The 19904-nt window shown below is 49.6% G+C and overlaps 1 protein-coding gene across 1 annotated transcript; it reads left to right on the forward strand.

Moving 5' to 3' along the window:
- Positions 1-7960: 7960 nt before the first annotated feature.
- Positions 7961-15172, forward strand: LOC136580953 (DNA-directed RNA polymerases I and III subunit RPAC2-like). The gene is made up of 5 exons (XM_066581897.1): positions 7961-8052; positions 9355-9452; positions 12057-12133; positions 12953-13035; positions 14928-15172. Exons 1-5 carry the CDS (start codon positions 8014-8016, stop codon positions 14973-14975), a joined length of 345 nt encoding a protein of 114 aa, XP_066437994.1. The 5' UTR covers positions 7961-8013; the 3' UTR covers positions 14976-15172.
- Positions 15173-19904: the final 4732 nt, after the last annotated feature.

Genomic DNA, 19904 nt, shown 5'->3' on the forward strand with positions numbered 1-19904 from the left:
AAATTAGTCGGCTCCATGGAGACGAGGACGCTAGCAACGGAGCAGGTAAGTGAAAAACTTCTGATAACTTCTGTATGGCTCATAATTAATGCATAATGTACATTACAAGGTGCATTATTATGGCCATACAGAAGTGTATAGACCCACTTGCTGCCGCGGGACAACCCCTTTAAGAGAAAAATAAGGACACATATGCAACTGACAGTTCCTATGTTAAAAATTGCAACGGACTGAAACAAAAAACGTCAGTGGACAGGAGTACATTCAAAACTAATTGCTCTTGAGAAAAAACGCAAAACACAAAGGAAAAAAAATCGCCAGTGGGTGGGCGCCCTTAGATGGCATTCTCTATTCATGACAGTCGGAGCGCCCACCTCCTTGGATGAATAGCAGCCCCACACATGGATGCCTTACTGCTGGCATGACCCGGGACTCATGGTACCGCTCACCTATTCTGCCACATGTCCCACGCGGTCTGAAGGGGCTTCCTTGTGGGCCTTGAGGGCTTGAATATTTTTTCTTCCGGCACTTGGCCTTTCAGTGGCCATCACCAGTTATCTTATTACGCCCTGTAACTCTGGAGGCCTCGTTTTTATGTTATTAACGGCCACCCTGTGGAACATACAGTATGGATCTTCAGTTAGATCCTGCTGGAATGCCACAACTCTGCTATGGGTTTTATATTGTTTTTTAGTCATTCGTTCCTCATAAATATATGTTCAGATTCTGGGGAGACTAATATGTCCGATTGGTGGCATTCAGCAAATATTTTGTAAAGATGATATTAATTGGGCGCAGAATCTGTGAAGCGGTCGGTGGGGGTGCTGCCGTATCCAGCGGGAAGCTGAGATACTAGTGACAGAACAAGTTGCAGAAAGCTCCGTGTAGAGGGATAACGTGTAACCTCTATACCGTACAAGTACCTGGAGACACAAACACAAGTTATTCCTCATATCTGACACATCTTAAGGGGAACCAACCCATAGGACCGCCACTGATTGGGGGGCATACAGAGGGACAAACTACTAATTGGGGGAGCACAGAGGAATTGCTGCTACTTGGGTAGGACATAGAAGGACCACTACTACTTGGGGGAAGGAACAGAAGGGGGCCACAAAGGGATCGCTACTACTTTGGGGCCACAGAAGCATCACTACTACTTAAAGGCAAAAACAGAGAGACCACTACAAGGGAGGGGGGGGGGGGGGGGACATGAACATAAATGTAGGGGACGGCTCCTGCACTCAGGAATAAACATTCATCCCTGAAATCCAGTCTAATCTGTTATACGGAATAAGCAAATTATAAAAAAAAAAAGTTTCACCTGTGGAGTGTTATACATAGCCTTCTGCCTCTTCACAGACCGATGCATACACACTGTCCATTGTGATCTACTAGATCTCTTCTGGGATCTATTGTTGGGTGTAATTGGGATTGGAAAATTCAGAATGTGAAAAAGTAGCTTTATCCAGAAGTAAGAAAGTCGCTTCTTTCTCCCTCTAGGTTTCGTGCCACAAGGGGTGGGAGTGGTGATACTAATGCTTCTTCTCACTCCCCATAGGGTCTGGCATGGCTGGGTCAGGGGTGCCGCGGTTCATATAATGGTGCTTCCTTCTTGCTCCCTGTTAAGGTTGGTGTAAGCAGGGTGACCATCAGAATAGTGTATAGGTTCCTCTAATAGGATCTGACTGCATCCCCATGATGGTGGCCTCGGGGACAGAAATGCTTCTGATGCATGTATTGGCATGGGTGACGGGCTGCCGATGTGCGGGTTATACTGTCAGCTCCTCCAAAAACCACTTCAGTTTATTTCGCAAAGTTTTCAGAAGAACGAAAATACTGTAAGAACAAACTTCTTGTGCCGAGCCATTCTTGTAGATGATCTTTATAGTAACCCAGTATGGAAGGCTGAAAGCACATATGGCCACCCAGTTCAGCAGTGGTGATCCAGAGGAAAGGCTAATGCCCACAGATGGGTTTCTGCCGTGTTTCTTGCGTCGGAAATCCGCAGCGTTATGCCGCAGCTATTAGGTTCTATTGAACCTAATAGCTCAATGTTCACACTGCGGAAAGAAGTCGCAGCATGAAAGAAGTCGCAGCATGTTCTAATTGCCGCAGAAGAACGTAGGGCCGGCTTCCATTGTAGTCGATGGAAGCCGGCTGTCACGCTATACTTCCACCGTGAGCACAGTGGAAATATCATGTGATTAGGCGTCCCCGCCCACCGCCAGCCACATCATCCCGCACTGTACTGCACATGCGTGCCGGCTCGGCAGGCGGGACACGCACAGCAGATCTGGAGAGGCAAGTATGGGGTCTTTGGGGGGCACCGTGACGGACTCCACTGCGATATCCCGCTGGCGGAGTCCATCACGGCCGTGGGCAGGAGGCCGAAGGCAAAACGCCACTAAGGTAGAAGCCAATTTCCTCATTTTGGATAAAAAATTCCTTCCCAACTCTAAGCTGGATATCAGATTAACCCCCGGATCACCGACGTTTCTGAGGTAATTAATGACTATAACATGATATAAGACACTCTTGTACTCTTTTAGTGAGTTCTCCATCACCACGTCCTCAGGCAGAGAGTTCCACAGTCTCACTGCTCTTACAGTAAGGCACAATGTCCACGGGTGGAAGATCCGCAATTCAAGCCGCCCATAGGGAATCACGGGCGTCCGCAGCTGAATTAAAGCATGCGCATTTGTTTTGCAGACCTCTTGATACGGAAAACAAATTGCAGCATGCTCCATTTCAGTGCGGTTCCCGCATGGATGTCTTCCATTGAAGACGACAGCCATTAACGCCTCGTTAATCGCAGTGTGCCAGTGTGAGAGAGGCCTTACTGTCACTGTCCTGGGTATAATAGGTGATGGGAGAAATCTCTGTACTGTCCCCTGATATAACTATACATAGTTATTAGAGCGCCCCCTTGTTACAGTCCTGGGTATAATAGATGATGGGAGAGATCTCTGTACTGTCCCCTGATATATTATACATAGTTATTAGGTCGCCCCTCAGCCATCTTATTTCTAAACTAAATAACCCTAATCTGGGTATTGTAGTCCGCCCATTCCATTTATTACTTTAGTAGCGCACCTCTGTCCCCGCTCAAGCTCTGATATGTCCTTCCTGAGTACCGTTGCCCAAAACTGTCCACAATATTCCATGTGTGGTCTGACCAGTGACTTGTAAAGAGGAAGAACAATGTTCTCATCCTGCGCCCCTAGACCTCTTCTGGTGCCCCCATGATCTTATTTGCCTTGGCAGCAGCTGCCTGACACTGGTTGCTCCAGTTAAGCTTACAGATAACTAAAATCCCCCAGTCCCTTTCCAAGTCAGTGTTCACCAGTGGTTTCCCATTTAGTGTTTAATGTTGACATGTATTTCCTCTGTCCATGTGCAGAACCACACATTTATCAGTGTTAGGGCTCTCACCCACTAGCGTTTTTTTACTGCGAAATTCGCAGCGTTTTTTTTTTCTGCAGGGGTCTTTGGGCTATGGGAGTTGTAAAGCTAAAATCGCGATTGCGCAAAATCGCGATTTTGCGGTAAATCGCGATTTGCGCGATCGCGATTTTAGCTTTACAAGTCCCATAGACCCCCTGTAGAAAAAAAAAACGTGCGAATTTCGCAGTGAAAAAAAACGCTAGTGGGTGGGAGCCCTTATACCTCATTTGCCACTTTTTTGCCCAATCCCCGTCTTATCCAGATCTTATTGCAACCGCATTCTGTCCTCTTGTGTTAATTACTTTACATAGTTTTGTATCATCTGCAAATATTGATATTTTACCGCACAATCCTTCTACCAGGTCATTAATAAATATATTAAAATGAATAGGGCCCAAACAGACCTCTGTGGTACCCCATTAGTAATGGTGACCCCCTCCAATACTGCCCCCTGTGGTGCCCCACTAGTAACGGTGACCCCTCCAATACTGCCCCCTGTGGTACCCCACTAGTAACAGTGACCCCTCCAAAACTGCCCCCTGTGGTACCTCACTAGTAACGGTGACCCCTCTAGTACTGCCCCCTGTGGTACCCCACTAGTAACGGTGACCCCTCTAGTACTGCCCCCTGTGGTACCCCACTAGTAACAGTGAGCCCTCCAATACTGCCCCCTGTAGAATGTCAGCCAGATGCCTTCTCCATTTCATAGAGCAGCCGACAAGCAAAGCATCTGTGGACGGAACGCATTTAGAGCAGGTTTGGAGTGACCTTGTAGGATCCTATGCGGGGGCTGCGGAGCGTCCGAGATACAACTCAGGTCAGTGCGGCTTGTAAATACATTGTCTGTTGAGTCAGCATTTATATGTAAGCTGCACTGAATGATCCTTCTGGTCACATCACTACTTGTGTGCAGTCACCTCTTCTTCTGTTTGTGTAAAGCTTGTTGACCACAGACATGACTCTACGAAGCAAAGAAGAGATGTCACCCCGTTACCAGAGTCGGATAGGGGCTCATTATTGGAAGGCGAGAAATGGAATGTTCATATCAATGAATTGTCTCCCACCGGGCCGCCTGACCAGACTGTTAGGAGGTGTTGGGACCAGTGAATGGGGGCACACAAGGACTCAGGACGCCCCCTACAGACCACCAGTAGAGAGGCGTGCCTGACCAGACTGTTAGGGGGTGTTGGGACCAGTATATGGGGGCACACAAGGTAAACGGGCTCAGGACACCTCGACAGACCACCAGTAGAGAGGAGCGTCTGACCAGACTGTTAGGAGGTGTTGGGACCAGTGAATGGGGGCACACAAGGACTCAGGACGCCCCCTGCAGACCACCAGTAGAGAGGCGTGACTGACCAGATTGTTAGGAGGTGATGGGACCAGTGGATGGGGGCACACAAGGACTCAGGACGCCCCCTACAGACCACCAGTAGAGAGGCGTGACTGACCAGATTGTTAGGAGGTGATGGGACCAGTGGATGCATGAGGGCACACAAGGTGATTGGGCTCAGAATGCCCCCTACAGACCACCACTAGAGAGGAGTGCCTGACCAGACTGTTACGTTCACGTCTGGAGACCTCGAGGTGAGCTCCTCAATCCTGCCTTTGCTGTGGAGCAGCACATTGCCCTCTGCTGGTGTGATGGTCGGGGGTCCATCGCATATGACAGTCAGTCACCACTAGTAGTGGTACAAGGGACAGGCACAGCAGCAGTGCAGACGAGCGAGCTAGTGACATGGTGGTGAAAGGAGCAACAGGTGAAGCGTTGCAGTGATGAAAGGGCCTGATGACCCGGGGACCGAACATGACACAGAGACGCATGAAAGGAGAGGGAGACTCTATTCCTGCAGCAGACTTGGTCCTTGAAGCAGACGGCACCATGGACCTGCGACGCCGACAGCCGTAAGATATGCCTGACCAATCCAAGGACAGTTTAGATTGCACTCACTAGGGACAGTATGATGACAGAGTATGGACTGGTGGACCTCCCCGAGGGGACTGTCATCAGCCGGGAATTGCAGTAGTGATGGTCGACCGGGTGCGACAAAGTGCTCTGTGCCGATTAGAGTAGAGATGAGCTGAAGGCGGACTGGAGATGTCGTCTCGCACATTTGGTCCAGTGAGTCCGCAGTGACGTGGAACTCTTAACTTGGTGATGTTCTCCGGCACCTGCGGTGAGGCCGCGGACCGTCGAGACTATAGTACGGACTACCATGAAAAGTACTAATTGAAGCACCTCCTAGCCCCGCCATATATGTCCCCGCATCTATGGCGCACTGACCCGCCCGCTGCAGAGCTCCCAGAGAGTAGTATGGAGATCGTTATTTACGAACTTCTGGTTGCTGTTATGAAATGTACTAAATAACCCCTGCGGACTGAAAGCATGTCACTGCTAGTTCGCTCAATAAAGTTATTTCTATTTATTTATTTTAATCTGGTTTCTGTCTCCCTCTGCGCCACCCTAAACCCGCAGCCCTGCCAGGCACCCCTCTGTCTGCCCCCATCACCCCGTGCCAGGCACCCCTCTGTCTGCCCCCATCGCCCCGTGCCAGGCACCCCTCTGTCTGCCCCCATCGCCCCGTGCCAGGCACCCCTCTGTCTGCCCCCATCACCCCCTGCCAGGCACCCCTCTGTCTGCCCCCCATCACCCCCTGCCAGGCACCCCTGTTTGCTCCCCATCACCCCCTGCCAGGTACCCCTCTGTCTGCTCCCCATCACCCCCTGCCAGGCACCCCTCTGTCTGCCCCCCATCACCCCCTGCCAGGCACCCTTCTGTCTGCCCCCCATCACCGCGTGCCAGACACCCCTCTGTCTGCCCACCATCACCCCCTGCCAGACACCCCTCTGTCTGCCCCCATCACCCCCTGCCAGGCACCCCTGTTTGCTCCCCATCACCCCCTGCCAGACACCCCTCTGTCTGCCCCCATCACCCCCTGCCAGGCACTCCTGTCTGCCCATCACCCCCTGCCAGACACCCCTGTCTGTCACCCATCACCCGCGCCAGACACCCCTCTGTCTGCCCCCATCACCCCCTGCCAGACACCCCTGTCTGCCCCCATCACCCCCTGCCAGACACCCCTCTGTCTGCTCCCCATCACCCCCTGCAAGACACCCCTCTGTCTGCTCCCCATCACCCCCTGCCAGACACCCCTCTGTCTGCCCCCATCACCCCCTGCCAGACACCCCTATGTCTGCTCCCCATCACCCCCTGCCAGACACCCCTCTGTCTGTCACCCATCACCCCCTGCCAGACAACCCTATGTCTGCTCCCCATCACCCGCTGCCAGACACCCCTCTGTCTGCCCCCATCACCCCCTGCCAGACACCCCTGTCTGCTCCCCATCACCCCCTGCCAGACACCCCTCTGTCTGCTCCCCATCACCCCTGCCAGACACCCCCCTGTCTGCCCCCCATCACCCCCTGCCAGGCACCCCTATGTCTGCTCCCCATCACCCCCGCCAGACACCCCTCTGTCCGCTCCCCATCACCCCCGCCAGACACCCCTCTGTCCGCTCCCCATCACCCCCGCCAGACACCCCTCTGTCCGCTCCCCATCACCCCCTTCCAGACACCCCTCTGTCTGCCCCCCATCACCCCCTTCCAGACACCCCTCTGTCTGCTCCCCATCACCCCCTGCCAGACACCCCTCTGTCCGCCCCCATCACCCCCTTCCAGACACCCCTGTGTCTGCCCCCATCACCCCGTCAGACACCCCTCTGTCTGCTCCCCATCACACCCTGTCAGACACCCCTCTGTCTGCCCCCATCACCCCCTGCCAGACACCCCTCTGTCTGCCCCCATCACCCCCTGCCAGACACCCCTCTGTCTGCCCCCATCACCCCCTGCAAGACACCCCTCTGTCTGCCCCCCATCACCCCCTGCCAGACACCCCTCTGTCTGCCCCCCATCACCCCCTGCCAGACACCCCTCTGTCTGCTCCCCATCACCCCTGCCAGACACCCCTCTGTCTGCCCCCCATCACCCCCTGCCAGACACCCCTCTGTCTGCCCCCCATCACCCCCTGCCAGACACCCCTCTGTCTGCTCCCCATCACCCCTGCCAGACACCCCTCTGTCTGCTCCCCATCACCCCTGCCAGACACCCCTCTGTCTGCCCCCCATCACCCCCTGCCAGACACCCCTCTGTCTGCCCCCCATCACCCCCTGCCAGACACCCCTCTGTCTGCCCCCCATCACCCCCTGCCAGACACCCCTCTGTCTGCCCCCATCACCCCCTGCCAGACACCCCTCTGTCTGCCCCCCATCACCCCCTGCCAGACCCCCCTCTGTCTGCCCCCCATCACCCCCTGCCAGACACCTGTCTGCCCCCCATCACCCCCTGCCAGACACCTGTCTGCCCCCCATCACCCCCTGCCAGACACCTGTCTGCCCCCCATCACCCCCTGCACTCTAGCAGCTCCATCCGCGTCGTTTCCCCCTACAGAACTCTATCAAGAATACGTCCCTCCCCTTCCAGTCCGGTCATGTGACCTCGAGTACCATGTGACCCCTACGTCATCTGACCTCAGAGGAGAGCATACACTTTAGCTTACCACTAGACAGCATGGCTGCTGGAGCGGAGAGGAAGCCGGTGCTGGAGATGGTATGACGGGTGTTGTGTTCGGGGGGAGAGGGCGACGACGGTATTATTCTGCATGTTTGTCCTGTCTGTTGTATACGGCTTGTACAGTGACGGGAGCAGAACACGTGATCACCGGAGAACTCCTGCTTCAGTGTGGGGGGCACCGGTGTAGTGCGCATGCGCAGTGTGATCCTCCGTACATGCACACATCAGACTGTAGGCTCTTGGGGGCGTCAGAGAGCACTTTGAACAACATTTCACTGACATGAATGGGGAAGATTTATTAAACGGTCATTGAACACTTTTTGGGGGGTCTAGGGTATTATGGCCTCTTTTGCGGGGTCTGGCGGCGGTATAGTCGGCGCACAGGTAGCGGATCGTATTATAGATGCTCTAAGGTAAAGCGTTCGGTCTGCACGCTAATGGCGGGGGGCAGGAATGCTGCGGAGATGCCCCTCATACAGGGGTGTCACGTGAGGGTCTCTAATAGGGTCTGTCTGCGGTGACATCGCGCCGCCAACATTCACATGGTAACGCGCCAATTACCGTAAAGGGCATTCCCATCACGGCTCGAATGTAAAACTGCTGCCACGGCTACCAGTCACCGGGCCGGAGCCGACAGGAAGAGACGACGAGTAGCGCAGCGCCATTTCCATCGCTCTCATTGAAGGGTACAGACGCTGCTCTGAGCGCGCCTCTCCTGCGGCAGGCGGTCGGGGCAGCAGCCATGCTTCCCAACATGAAAAGTCAAGGTGTGAATATCCCTTTAAGGTTTGTTCGCGGTGACATCATCCGCCCGGTATCCGCCACAGAAATCTGCGTCCGCTCCTCGTATTTCTGCTGCGGGTTTGCAGTTTACAGTGCCGCACGCTTCCATGCCAGTTTAGCCGCGGTCAGTAGAACAAGTCCGCACGTGGCGCCCAATCTGGTTTCTGTGTCAGGATTTGACGCGCCATTTCCTCTTCCGTTATTTTTTACATAACGCGGATTCATGTTGGACATAATGGGCTAAAACCGCGTAAATGGAGTCTGGGGGAGACGGAACATGGTGGCCACACACAGATTACCGCTAACGGCCGGCGTGGAACGTACGGGGGCCGTAGGACGATGAGTGGTAATCCGCCATAGGGACGCGAATCGGATGAGCGATCATCTGTGCAATTAATTATTACATGTTCAGAGGAGCCGCCAGCAGGTTTCATCGTTACACCTAAAGCAGTGATTGTCCTCACGTTGGACATAAGGGGGCGCCAGATAGTAATCTATCCAGGAAATCCCTGAAATCTGCTGAAATGCATTAATCTAACCATGCTTTCTTCTTAGGTCCAGGCGAACGGCTCGGATGACTCCTGCGTGACGTTCGTACTGCATGAAGAAGACCACACGCTGGGGAACGCTCTGCGCTACATGATCATGAAGAAGTAAGGGCGCCACAGCAGATGCTAACACACCTAGAATGGTTTCTACTGACACTAGCTCGTGCCATGGCTGCCGGCTGCACACGGGCAAATACCGCCCATAGCGTAATTAAAAATGAAGAACTCGCCGACTTCCCCTGTAATTTTTGTTGCCAATAGCAACCAATCACAGCTCCGCTTTCATTACTTATACTGCTGCAGTAAAATGCAAGCTGCGCTGTGATTGGTTGCTATGGGCAACACAGATTTTCATTTGGACAGCTTTCATAAAATTGCGCTGCGGGGCTTATTTTTGTGGCCACTTTGTATATTCCAGGACCGCTATTCATAAAATTGCAGTGCAGTCTAGGATTCTGCGTTTTTACTGGTTGTTGCATCTTGCAAAAATCCAGAATTTTTTTTCTTTTTTTAATTTTTTTTAATTGCCCGTGTGAAACCGGCCTGAAGCAGGTGAAATTGGTTCCCAATCTCTAATGCCTCCTGATCCCCGATGTTTAACCCCTTCCCGCTGCAGGGCGTAAGTTTACGTCCTGGCAGCCTGGTACTTCCCGCAACAGGACGTAAACTTACGTCCTGGAGATAGCGCGGGATCATATGTGATCCCGCGCTAACCCGCAGCGGGAGCTGGCTGCCAGTCACAGCCGGCGTCCCGCTGCAACAGCGGGGGGTCATCGGAGATGCGCCCCCACTGTTAACCCCTTCCCTGCCGCGATCTAAGTAGATCGCGGCAGGGAAAGAGTTCACAGAGGGAGCGCGGCTCCCTCTGTGTCTCCGGCCGGAACTCGCGATGTCATCGCGAGAGCCCGGCCTGTCACCATGGCAACAGGACGCCAGACACTGGCGTCCTGTATTGCCTATGCCTATAATCGCTGTACAAGCGATAAGGCATGGCAGAGCAGTAGCTCTGCCATGCCTTATACCAACCAGCGATCATCAGGGCAGTGATTAAAGTCCCTCAGAGGGACACAAACAGTGTAAAAAAAAACAAAGATTAAAAAAAGAATTAAAAAAAATTTTAAAAAAAAACATTTTTAATGCTTTTTCTCAGATTAGCATAAAAAAAGGTAAAAAAAAAATAAAATCCCACATATGTGGTATTGTCGCATCCGTAACGACGCGTACAATAAGTTGCACATGCTTTTGACTGTGCATGGAAAAAAACGCAAAAAAAAACGCTAAAAAACTGAGGCAAAATGCTAATTTTTAGCATTTTGCCTCACTAAAAACGCAATAAAAGTGATCAAAAAAGCCGTATTTACCCCAAAATGGTACCAATAAAATCTACAGCTCGTCTCGCAAAAAATAAGCCCTCATAGAGTGCCGTACATCAAAAAATAAAAAAGTTACAGGACTTTGAATGCAGCGATTTAGAAAAAAAAAAAAGATTACCCAGAAAAGGGGTTTTTATTGCAGAAAAGTGGGAAAACCTAAAAAAAATGTAAGAATTTTGGTATTGTTGTAACCTTACCGGTCCGTAGAAAAAATGGAATGTCTCATTTATGCTGCATGAGTACCGCTGTAAAAAAAAAATAAAAAAATCTATGGCAGAATTGATGCGTTTTCTCTCTCTGCTATCATTAAAAAAAAAAAAAAAGTTTTACAATATAGTCTATGTACCCAAAAGTGGCACCGATAAAAACTACAGTTCGCCACGCAAAAAACAAGCCCTTATACGGCCGCGTCCACGGAAAAATAAAAAAGTTATGGCTTTTGATAAACAGAGAAGAAAATACGCCAAAAATTGTTGCGTCCTTAAGCCCAAAATAGGCCGTGTCATGAAGGGGTTAAGTGACTTGGGGTCGAGGCCCTTTTTACACGGAATGATATCACTCAGACGAACAAAAATGAATGATTAGCGCACAGTGTAAATGCAGACGAACCATTCGCTTTTCATCCATCATTCATTTAATGCAGGCTTACAGATCCTCGTTGGCTCACCCGTCATTCGGTTTAAATCCCGATTGTTCAGTCATTTACTTATGCAGTGAATGCGACCGATTGTGTGATGCATCTGCCGCTATAAGCAGGCTGCATGAGCGGACTCTGACACCGTTCGCCTAGTCAAATGGTAAATTATTTGGTGTAAACAGACCCCCATTCACACGGCCGTATAAGTACAACGCCGCGAGTGTCACAGCATTGTACTCAGCGCAGGCAGAGGAGCAGCAGAGATCACATGCGGCTGCGCACGCCCCGGATTATGGCGTCACGGACGTGCGCAGCGTGGCTTTTTTGAGTTCAGAGACTGCGTATTAAATCCTGCCCCGTCGCAGGCAGAGCTCCGTATAAAATGTACTGCATTGCGTCAAAGGCTCCGTATAAAATGGGGAGACATGGAGCATGCTGCGATTTATATGGGCGTCCCCCTCGCAGCTCCAATGCAGGTGTGAATGGAAGAATAAAAGTCCATAGAATGTCATTGCCTCCATTCACCGCGTGTTGCACATGGGAAATGCGCATGCGTAATACACGGTGACAATGCGCCCGTGTGAACGAGCCCTTAGTCTGGGATGCTTGCGTGTATGTATATATGTGTGTATATATGGACAGATAGATAATAACATTATATGCTCGAGCTTTCTCACACGCTCCTCCTTTTGTTTGCAGCCCGGAGGTCGATTTCTGTGGATACAGCATCACGCATCCGTCTGAAAGCAAAATCAATTTCCGCATCCAGGCACGAAGTACGTATACAAGGCCGTAAGATTAGTGAGTTCTGTACGAGGTTCAGTTTTCACTAGTCCTGCGAGAGATCCGGGGCGGAACCCAAGGCTCCGGGCCCTGAAATCGCTCTGTTTAGGACTGTCCTTTATTGGCTATTAAAAAAAAAAAAAAAAAAAAAGTGTATATTATTTTTGGTATTATTGGAATCGTACCGACCCACGGAAAAAAACCGTAGCGTGACATTTATGCTGCATGATCAAGAAAGGAAAACGCCCCAAGAACAACGGCAGAATTGTTTTTTTTTTTTCTCCCTGCCCTCCAAAAAAATGTAATAGAAGTTACACATTATATTATATGTATCAAACAATACTACCTATGAAAACGACAGCTCGCCGGGCCAAAAACATTGTCTCCTCCTTAGTACCAAAATAGACCATGTCATTAAAGGGTTAAACCGTCTGCAAGGAGGAACAGTACCCCTCTAGGCCTGTAGGAGCTGGTGGCGCTGCAGGGAATGTCAACACGTTGGTTAATGCACAGTTTAAAAATGATTGTTGGAGGTCCCCAAAGAAGGGGTCGTCTAAACCAGATGGTCCCTTGTAAGCGTCTTATTGGTGTGGGGATGTTTCCTTCCCTATTAGGCCCGGCTGGGATGTATCATCTACTTAAATGCTAGTCAGAAATGAATCACCTTTTTTTTCGGCTATTACTTGAGGCCCTGGCTTCTGCTCTTTCTCTGCCGCTATCTCTACCCAATGCTTTACACTGCAGCTCTGCCTCTTTAGAAGGACAACCGCTTTTCATTCCTGATTAACTCTTCTTAATTTCTCTTGTTTCAGATGGATTGCCAGCAGTAGAGCCTTTCCGAAAAGGCCTTAATGAGCTGATTGACGTCTGCCAGCATGTCCTCAACACATTTGAGGTAGAGTGACCTGGTTGGGAGATACAGATTAAAGGGATTGTCCAAGATACAGCTTCTTTCTAAAAGTGGTCTTATGTTTTGCACCCAGGGTTCCCACTTTTATGAGGTGGCTCTATCTGAAACAACCCCTTTAACAACCCCTTTAAGAGTATTATCATCTTGGGTATTTACGGTATATTGACATCCCATACATTCCCAACTGGGAGAACGCTGGGCTTCATTCAGCAAGTCCAAAGGCTGCTTTTCCCATTGAGCTGTATGTACCGGGGGCCGCGCTTGTGCCCAGTTTTCTGTTGGAGCCCGGATGTCCTCCTTCCCCTGCGCTGCGGACCTCTGAATCGTCCATATACATTCAGCTGGGCTTTAGATAGACTTTGGGATCTGCACATGGCCTACAGAGAATTAGTGGGAGTTCTTTAGGTTTTAAAGGGAGCCTGTCTGCGCCTTCCTCACCATTGAACAGTGCCAGGGGGTTGTCTGAAACACATTTGCAAACCTAGTGGCACTGCCTGCCATCATTCTATCATGCACTAAAATTGGCGCTGTAGTCCGCAATCAAGACAAAGGGGGGGGGGGAGCGTGTTCAGGTTCATGTAGCAAGTTCGGGACCAGCCGCTGGGAACATTCAAGCTCATTTGCATTTCTAATAAATCTGTTCTCTCTGTAATTAGACATTATCCAAAAAGATATGTTTGAAAACAATGTTTGGAGCCGCTACCCTGCGCTGTAATTGGTTAAATAGTTTCCTCCTTTTCGAGGGAAAGAGCTAAGCATCTGCCGTATAACAGAATTGCTGGGAAGACTCTTTCTGCAGAGCAGCAAGAAAGGACTATATTGTCAGCTGCCAGAGGGGCAAGGAGACTGATTCTGTTCAGAGCCCACCCCCAGCAGCACAGATTATCAGCAGTAAGGGGAACACATGGAAGCAAGAATGTTTATGAAAATGTATTTTTTTTTTTTCAATGCTAGAAATTACGTTTTTTAAAAAAGCTACTAGCAGTTTTGGGCTATGGAATGTAAATGATCCATGTGACAACCCCCTTTTAATCGTGCTCCTCATGAGTGAGGTATGTGTAGAGGAGAACTTCCATGCCAGAAGACTACATTTCCCTCTTCACTATCACAACGTTCTTTACACAATGTAGTTTACAGGATTTCTCTATTTAGTATAGAACCAATCAATCAGTATTTTGCTTTGCCAGCCGACTGAAGTGTGATCCGCCTATAGAACCAGCCGGTGCGTTACGGGGCTCCTACTTCTGTCTGCGGAGTCTGGCTTTTGGCATTTCTGTCTTCCTATATTTCATGACTAACGCCATGTCCTTATCACCCGTGTTTTGCATTTGACGAGGATGACAATGTGACACAGGAGAAAAGTTTTAAAACAAGTGAACGTTATTTTGATGATTTCCAAATTAATGATATCGCCTATTGCATAACCCAGTGTACCCCAAACCAGAGGTGATAAGTGTCGGATCTGTGGGGTCCGACCATTGTCAGCCCCTCTGATTACTACCATGACTCAGTAGTTGAGCATGCATGCTGCTCTATTCATCTCTATGGGAGGGCTGGAGAATACAGTGATTGGCTTCTCTACGGGGGTTCCTTAGAGATGACTGGGGTGTTGGCGTCATCCTTACGGGTAGATGGGGGTTCCTGGCAGTTGGACCCCTCCACTGATCTGGCACTTTTCCTTTATTCTGTGCACAAGGGATATGCTTTAAAATGTGACACAACCCCCTCTGATATTTAGGTTTGGGACTGTAAACAGCCATGTTTTCATCTCTTACATCGCCTTTATAAAGGGCTCACTCTGTGGGGGGGGGGGGGACCCGCCTGTAATTTTTACCCTTCTGACATAACCTCGCACATTTTGCATTTGTCTTTCACAGGCCAGTATGAAACGATATAATGACGAAAAGGAGACTGCGATGGAGTGACGTTCCCGGAGCCGCCTGTAGATAGCGCTGTGTACAGACCTGAGCTTTATAATGTCTCTTTATCAATATTGTTGTTCTGTGTTTATTCTTATTTTTACATTTGTTACATTTATACAATACAAATAATATAAGACTTGCTATGACGTTGTAACGTGGCCCCTGATGATACATGAATAAAATACATTTTGAACCATTTATACCAAACCCAGGGTTTGTTTCATGTCTATAAGGGCTTCTAGTTGTTCATATAGGAGGTGGGAGGCAACAAGTGAATAGTCCGTTCCTGCCGTGGCTGCGTCCGGCCGCTCTCAGGTGATGGGGGTTCTGCATATTGCCTGAGCGTGAGATACGTAGCACTAACCCTCCATGTATTTCATTGGCCGCTCACACCAGCGGTTTTTGCGCCACATATTTTACATGTTCTGCTTTCAGCTTATTTCCTATTGAAATGACTGGAATGTGTAAAAATGCATTAAAGGGGTTGTCCCGCGGCAGCAAGTGGGTCTATACACTTCTGTATGGCCATATTAATGCACTTTGTAATGTACATTGTGCATTAATTATGAGCCATACAGAAGTTATCAGAAATTTTTCACTTACCTGTTCCGTTGCTAGCGTCCTCGTTTCCATGGAGCCGTCTAATTTTCAGCGTCTAATCGCCAGATTAGACGCGCTTGCGCAGTCCGGGTCTTCTTCTTTTCTCAATGGGGCCGCTCGTGCCGGAGAGCGGCTCCGTGTAGCTCCGCCCTGTCACGTGCCGATTCCAGCCAATCAGGAGGCTGGAATCGGCAATGGACTACACAGAAGAGCTGCGGTCCACCGAGGGAGAAGATTCCGGCGGCCATCTTCAACCGGTAAGTAAGAAGTCACCGGAGCGCGGGGATTCAGGTAAGCGCTGTGCGGATTTTTTTTTAGGTCCCTGCATCGGGTTTGTCTCGCGCCGAACGGGGGGGCTGTTGAAAAAAAAAAAAAAACCCGTTTCGGCGCGGGACAACCCCTTTAAATACACAATTCTACCCATAATCCTGTGTTTTATGCTGGTTGCTATGCCGGTGGCAGTGGGGGAAATGTAGTGACATCATCAGCTTGTTGCGTTTTTACTGCAGAAAAAAACACTAAAGCACACAAAAACAGCTCTGCATGCAGTAAAACGCGGTGTTTTTACATACGGTCATGTGAGAGCGCAAGGATCTGAGCAACTGTGGTAGAAAGCAAATTATAATGACTAGACCACTCCAGCTCCAAAATGGCAGGGCAGGTGATTAGGTGGGGGGGGGGGGGGGGGGGATTGCTGCTACCCTGTTTCCCCCGAAGAAAAAGACCTACCCTGAAAGTAAGTCCTTCCATTATTTTCAGGAGGGGCTTGAAATATAAGCCATACCCCGAAAATAAGCCCTAGCTACACTACATAAAGAAAAAAAAATCATGCTGGGGGGGTTGCCTACAACCCACTGCTTTTATAATGGGGTTGGCAGCAGCAGCGCCGACCCCATTGAAAGCAATGGTATATTATCGCTGACTTCTGTCATAGCTGTCACAGCGGTGGCAGAAGTCTACTGGATTGTAGTCCAGCGCACTTTGTAACTGTTCGGTCTGATTTTTACGGGACTGGCATGTGTAAAGCACCGCAGGGGGCGGAGTCTGCTATTTTGGCGGTCTCCCATGTTGAACTGCATAGGGCTTAACCCTTTAAGGACACGGCCTATTTTGCCCATCGGGACCCAAAGATTTTGGGGGGGATTTTCAACTCCACTTTTCAAAAGCTATAGCTTTTTTATTTGTCCGTGGTCCGCGCCGTATGAGGGCTTGTTTAGTGCGCGGCGAACTGTAGATTTAGTTGGTACCATTTTTGTGCTCGTACAATATACTGTAAATGTTGTATTTATTTATTTTTGAGAGCAGGGAGAGAAAACATTAATTTTTGTAACTTTTTTTTTTTTTTTACAGCTTTAAACGTACAGCATTTTTATTTGTACCATTTTGGGTTACTTACGGCTTTTTTGATCACTTCTATTGCAATTTTTGTGAGGTAAAAAAAGAATGAGCGTTTCACCTCCGAATTTCCTTACAGTTTTTGCTGTGTTTAATAAATAGTCTGATCAATTTTATAGTACTGATCATTACAGACACGATGATATCAAATGTGGGGGTTTTCTTACATTTTTTTTTATACAAATGTGAAAAATGAGCAAAAAAGGGTTTGGTTTTTTTTTTTCACCTTTTTTTTATTTTACACTCTTTATGTCCCTGAACCGTAGCAACTATGATAAAGTATTGCAGGACTTGTAATAGCAATCATAGACAATGGCAAGCCAGCACCCCAGTATCTGGCGTCCTGTTGCCATGGCGACCCATCTGCCCTCCATGGTTACATTGTAGGGGTCCGATGACGTCACAGAGGGAGCGCCCTTCCTCTGTGAACCCTTTACATGCTGTGATCTACATAGTTTGCAGCATGTAGGGATTAACCGTGGGGGTCGCTGTCTTCCATAGCAGGAGGCCGGCTACCGGTAACAGCTGGCTCCGGCTACGGGATGACACGGGCTCAGCTTCTGATCCCACACCATCCACAGGGCGTACGTTTATGTCCTGTTGCGTTACGTACCTTGCAGCCAGGATGTAAACTTTCGCCCTGTTGCGTTAATGGGTTAAATGCCCCACTTTTTGGAATTGTAAATATTGGTAAGTATGAGTCTGGAATATTTGAACAACCTTTTCCTGTTCGCTATTCATCGTATGTAGATTGTTGCCATGTCTGGTTAATAGTGGGCCGCCCTTGATATACCCAACTGAACGGGCGTGAGAAGACGACCCCTTTAAGGCAGTTACTGTTGCACCGGCCTCTTTCATTCTGGTATCGAAGAGTCTTGCTTTGCGTTTCGGTTACTGAATGTTTCATTAAGATGCAGTCTGAAGCTCGGAGAGCCGATAATCTTGGATTTGAACTTGTGTCCGTGCCACAAATCTGCTTTTGAAAGGTCTTACGCAGAGCTCTGAAGATGCTTATGCTTTCATTCTGTAGAGCATTTCCTCCCAGGTAATAGATTAAAGACTGTGCACATGGCTGGAGTGAGTCAGCAGCTCGTGCGCCGCGCCGGGAGAAGGAGGCTGAGCTGCTCGGAATACGGGAACACAAGCTCTTCACATTAAGCACGATGTTAATTGAAAAATAAAAAAAGTTATGCCTCCTGGGGGGTGGTCCGAAAAAATAAAAAAGGTCTCTGGTCCTGGAGGGGTTAAAGGGGTTATCCAGGGAGGAAAAGAAGTGGTGCAGCGGTACCGGCACTTTGGGCCCGCTTCGTACACGGGTCCGGTGGTCCTTCATGTCTTCTAGGGGGCTAACCGTTTTGTTCATGTTAATAACTAAGCTGGTCCCTTCTTTGTAGCAACCGATGCCAAGACAGAAGAGAGAGCTGGCTTAGCTATTAAAAGGCAACGCACTACCGTACCCTGCGGTGATGATGGAGGGCGCTCTACAGCATGGGACCTAGTTTCGGAACTGGGCCACAAGTGGACCTGCTTCTTACCATAGAGGACCAAGCGTATCCATGCAGTACACAGACAGCTGTTTGTTCTGGAAGTTGTGTAATGCTTCCTTCCCCCAGTGGTGGCGCTGCAGGGAACATTAAACACTTAGTTTTGCCACCGATTACAGTTGCTTGTTGGAAGCCCCCGCTGGGGGACGTCCTGTGATCAGCTTATCACTAGGAGACCCTTCTAACAAAACGTACGAAATGGGGGGTTGCGGCTTATTGTTTGGGCAGCCATGAGAGTAAAGATACAAAAATGGAAATTCAGCTCCACCCGCGTTTGTCTCCTCAGATCCACAATATGATGGGGGAGAATGGAGAAAGTCCGGCTCGTCCAAAACTCCATAAGAGCTTCTTGCTTTATTATACCATGGTACAATCTGTAGAAGAGAAGCGGCTTGGCACATAATCGATGGTTACGGGGTTCGGACTAACGGCTTCCTTGGTTACAGCATAAATGGCCATAAAGGCAGCACAATGTTTAAAAACAAAGCTGACCAACAATAGCAAAGAAATTAGCATACTAGTTAAGGGGGAGGGACTTGTTATTTGTATAGCGCCAATTTATTCCACAGCGCTTTCAGGTTTTTTTTTTTACCCCCCCAGCAAGCTGGATGCTCAGATTACCGACCACTGAAGGGATGAGTCAACCTTGAGCTACCTGAACCAGGTGCAGATTGAACTCACAACCTTCAGGTTGTGAGCAAGAGCTTAAAGGGGTTGTCCCGCGCCGAAACGGGTTTTTTTTTTTTTCAACCCCCCCCCCGTTCGGCGCGAGACAACCCCGATGCAGGGAGGTAAAGAAAGCTCACCGGAGCGCTTACCTGAATCCCCGCGCTCCGGTGACTTCTCTACTCACCGCTGAAGATGGCCTCTTCCTCCGTGGACCGCAGCTCTTCTGTGCGGTCCACTGCCGATTCCAGCCTCCTGATTGGCTGGAATCGGCACGTGACGGGGCGGAGCTACACGGAGCTACACGGAGCCCCATAGAAGACTGCAGAAGACCCGGACTGCGCAAGCGCGGCTAATTTGGCCATCGGAGGGCGAAAATTAGTCGGCACCATGGAGACGAGGACGCCAGCAACGGAGCAGGTAAGTATAAAACTTTTTATAACTTCTGCATGGCTCATAATTAATGCACAATGTACATTACAAAGTGCATTATTATGGCCATGCAGAAGTGTACAGACCCACTTGCTGCCTCGGGACAACCCCTTTAAGACTGCTGCCCCACATGAGACTAGGATATACCTACTAAATATATAATAGACGATCTTCCTGCTTCGCTCCTAATGGGAATCTTCTGCTTTATTTACATGAGCATTTTATTGTGGCAATTTTGCTGCAATACAACGCTCTCTGAAAATCGCGACCGTCGGATGCAGTGGATTCCGAAGCA

This window comes from Eleutherodactylus coqui, chromosome 10 (genome assembly GCF_035609145.1).
Source record: "Eleutherodactylus coqui strain aEleCoq1 chromosome 10, aEleCoq1.hap1, whole genome shotgun sequence".
NCBI classification, from domain to species: domain Eukaryota; kingdom Metazoa; phylum Chordata; class Amphibia; order Anura; family Eleutherodactylidae; genus Eleutherodactylus; species Eleutherodactylus coqui.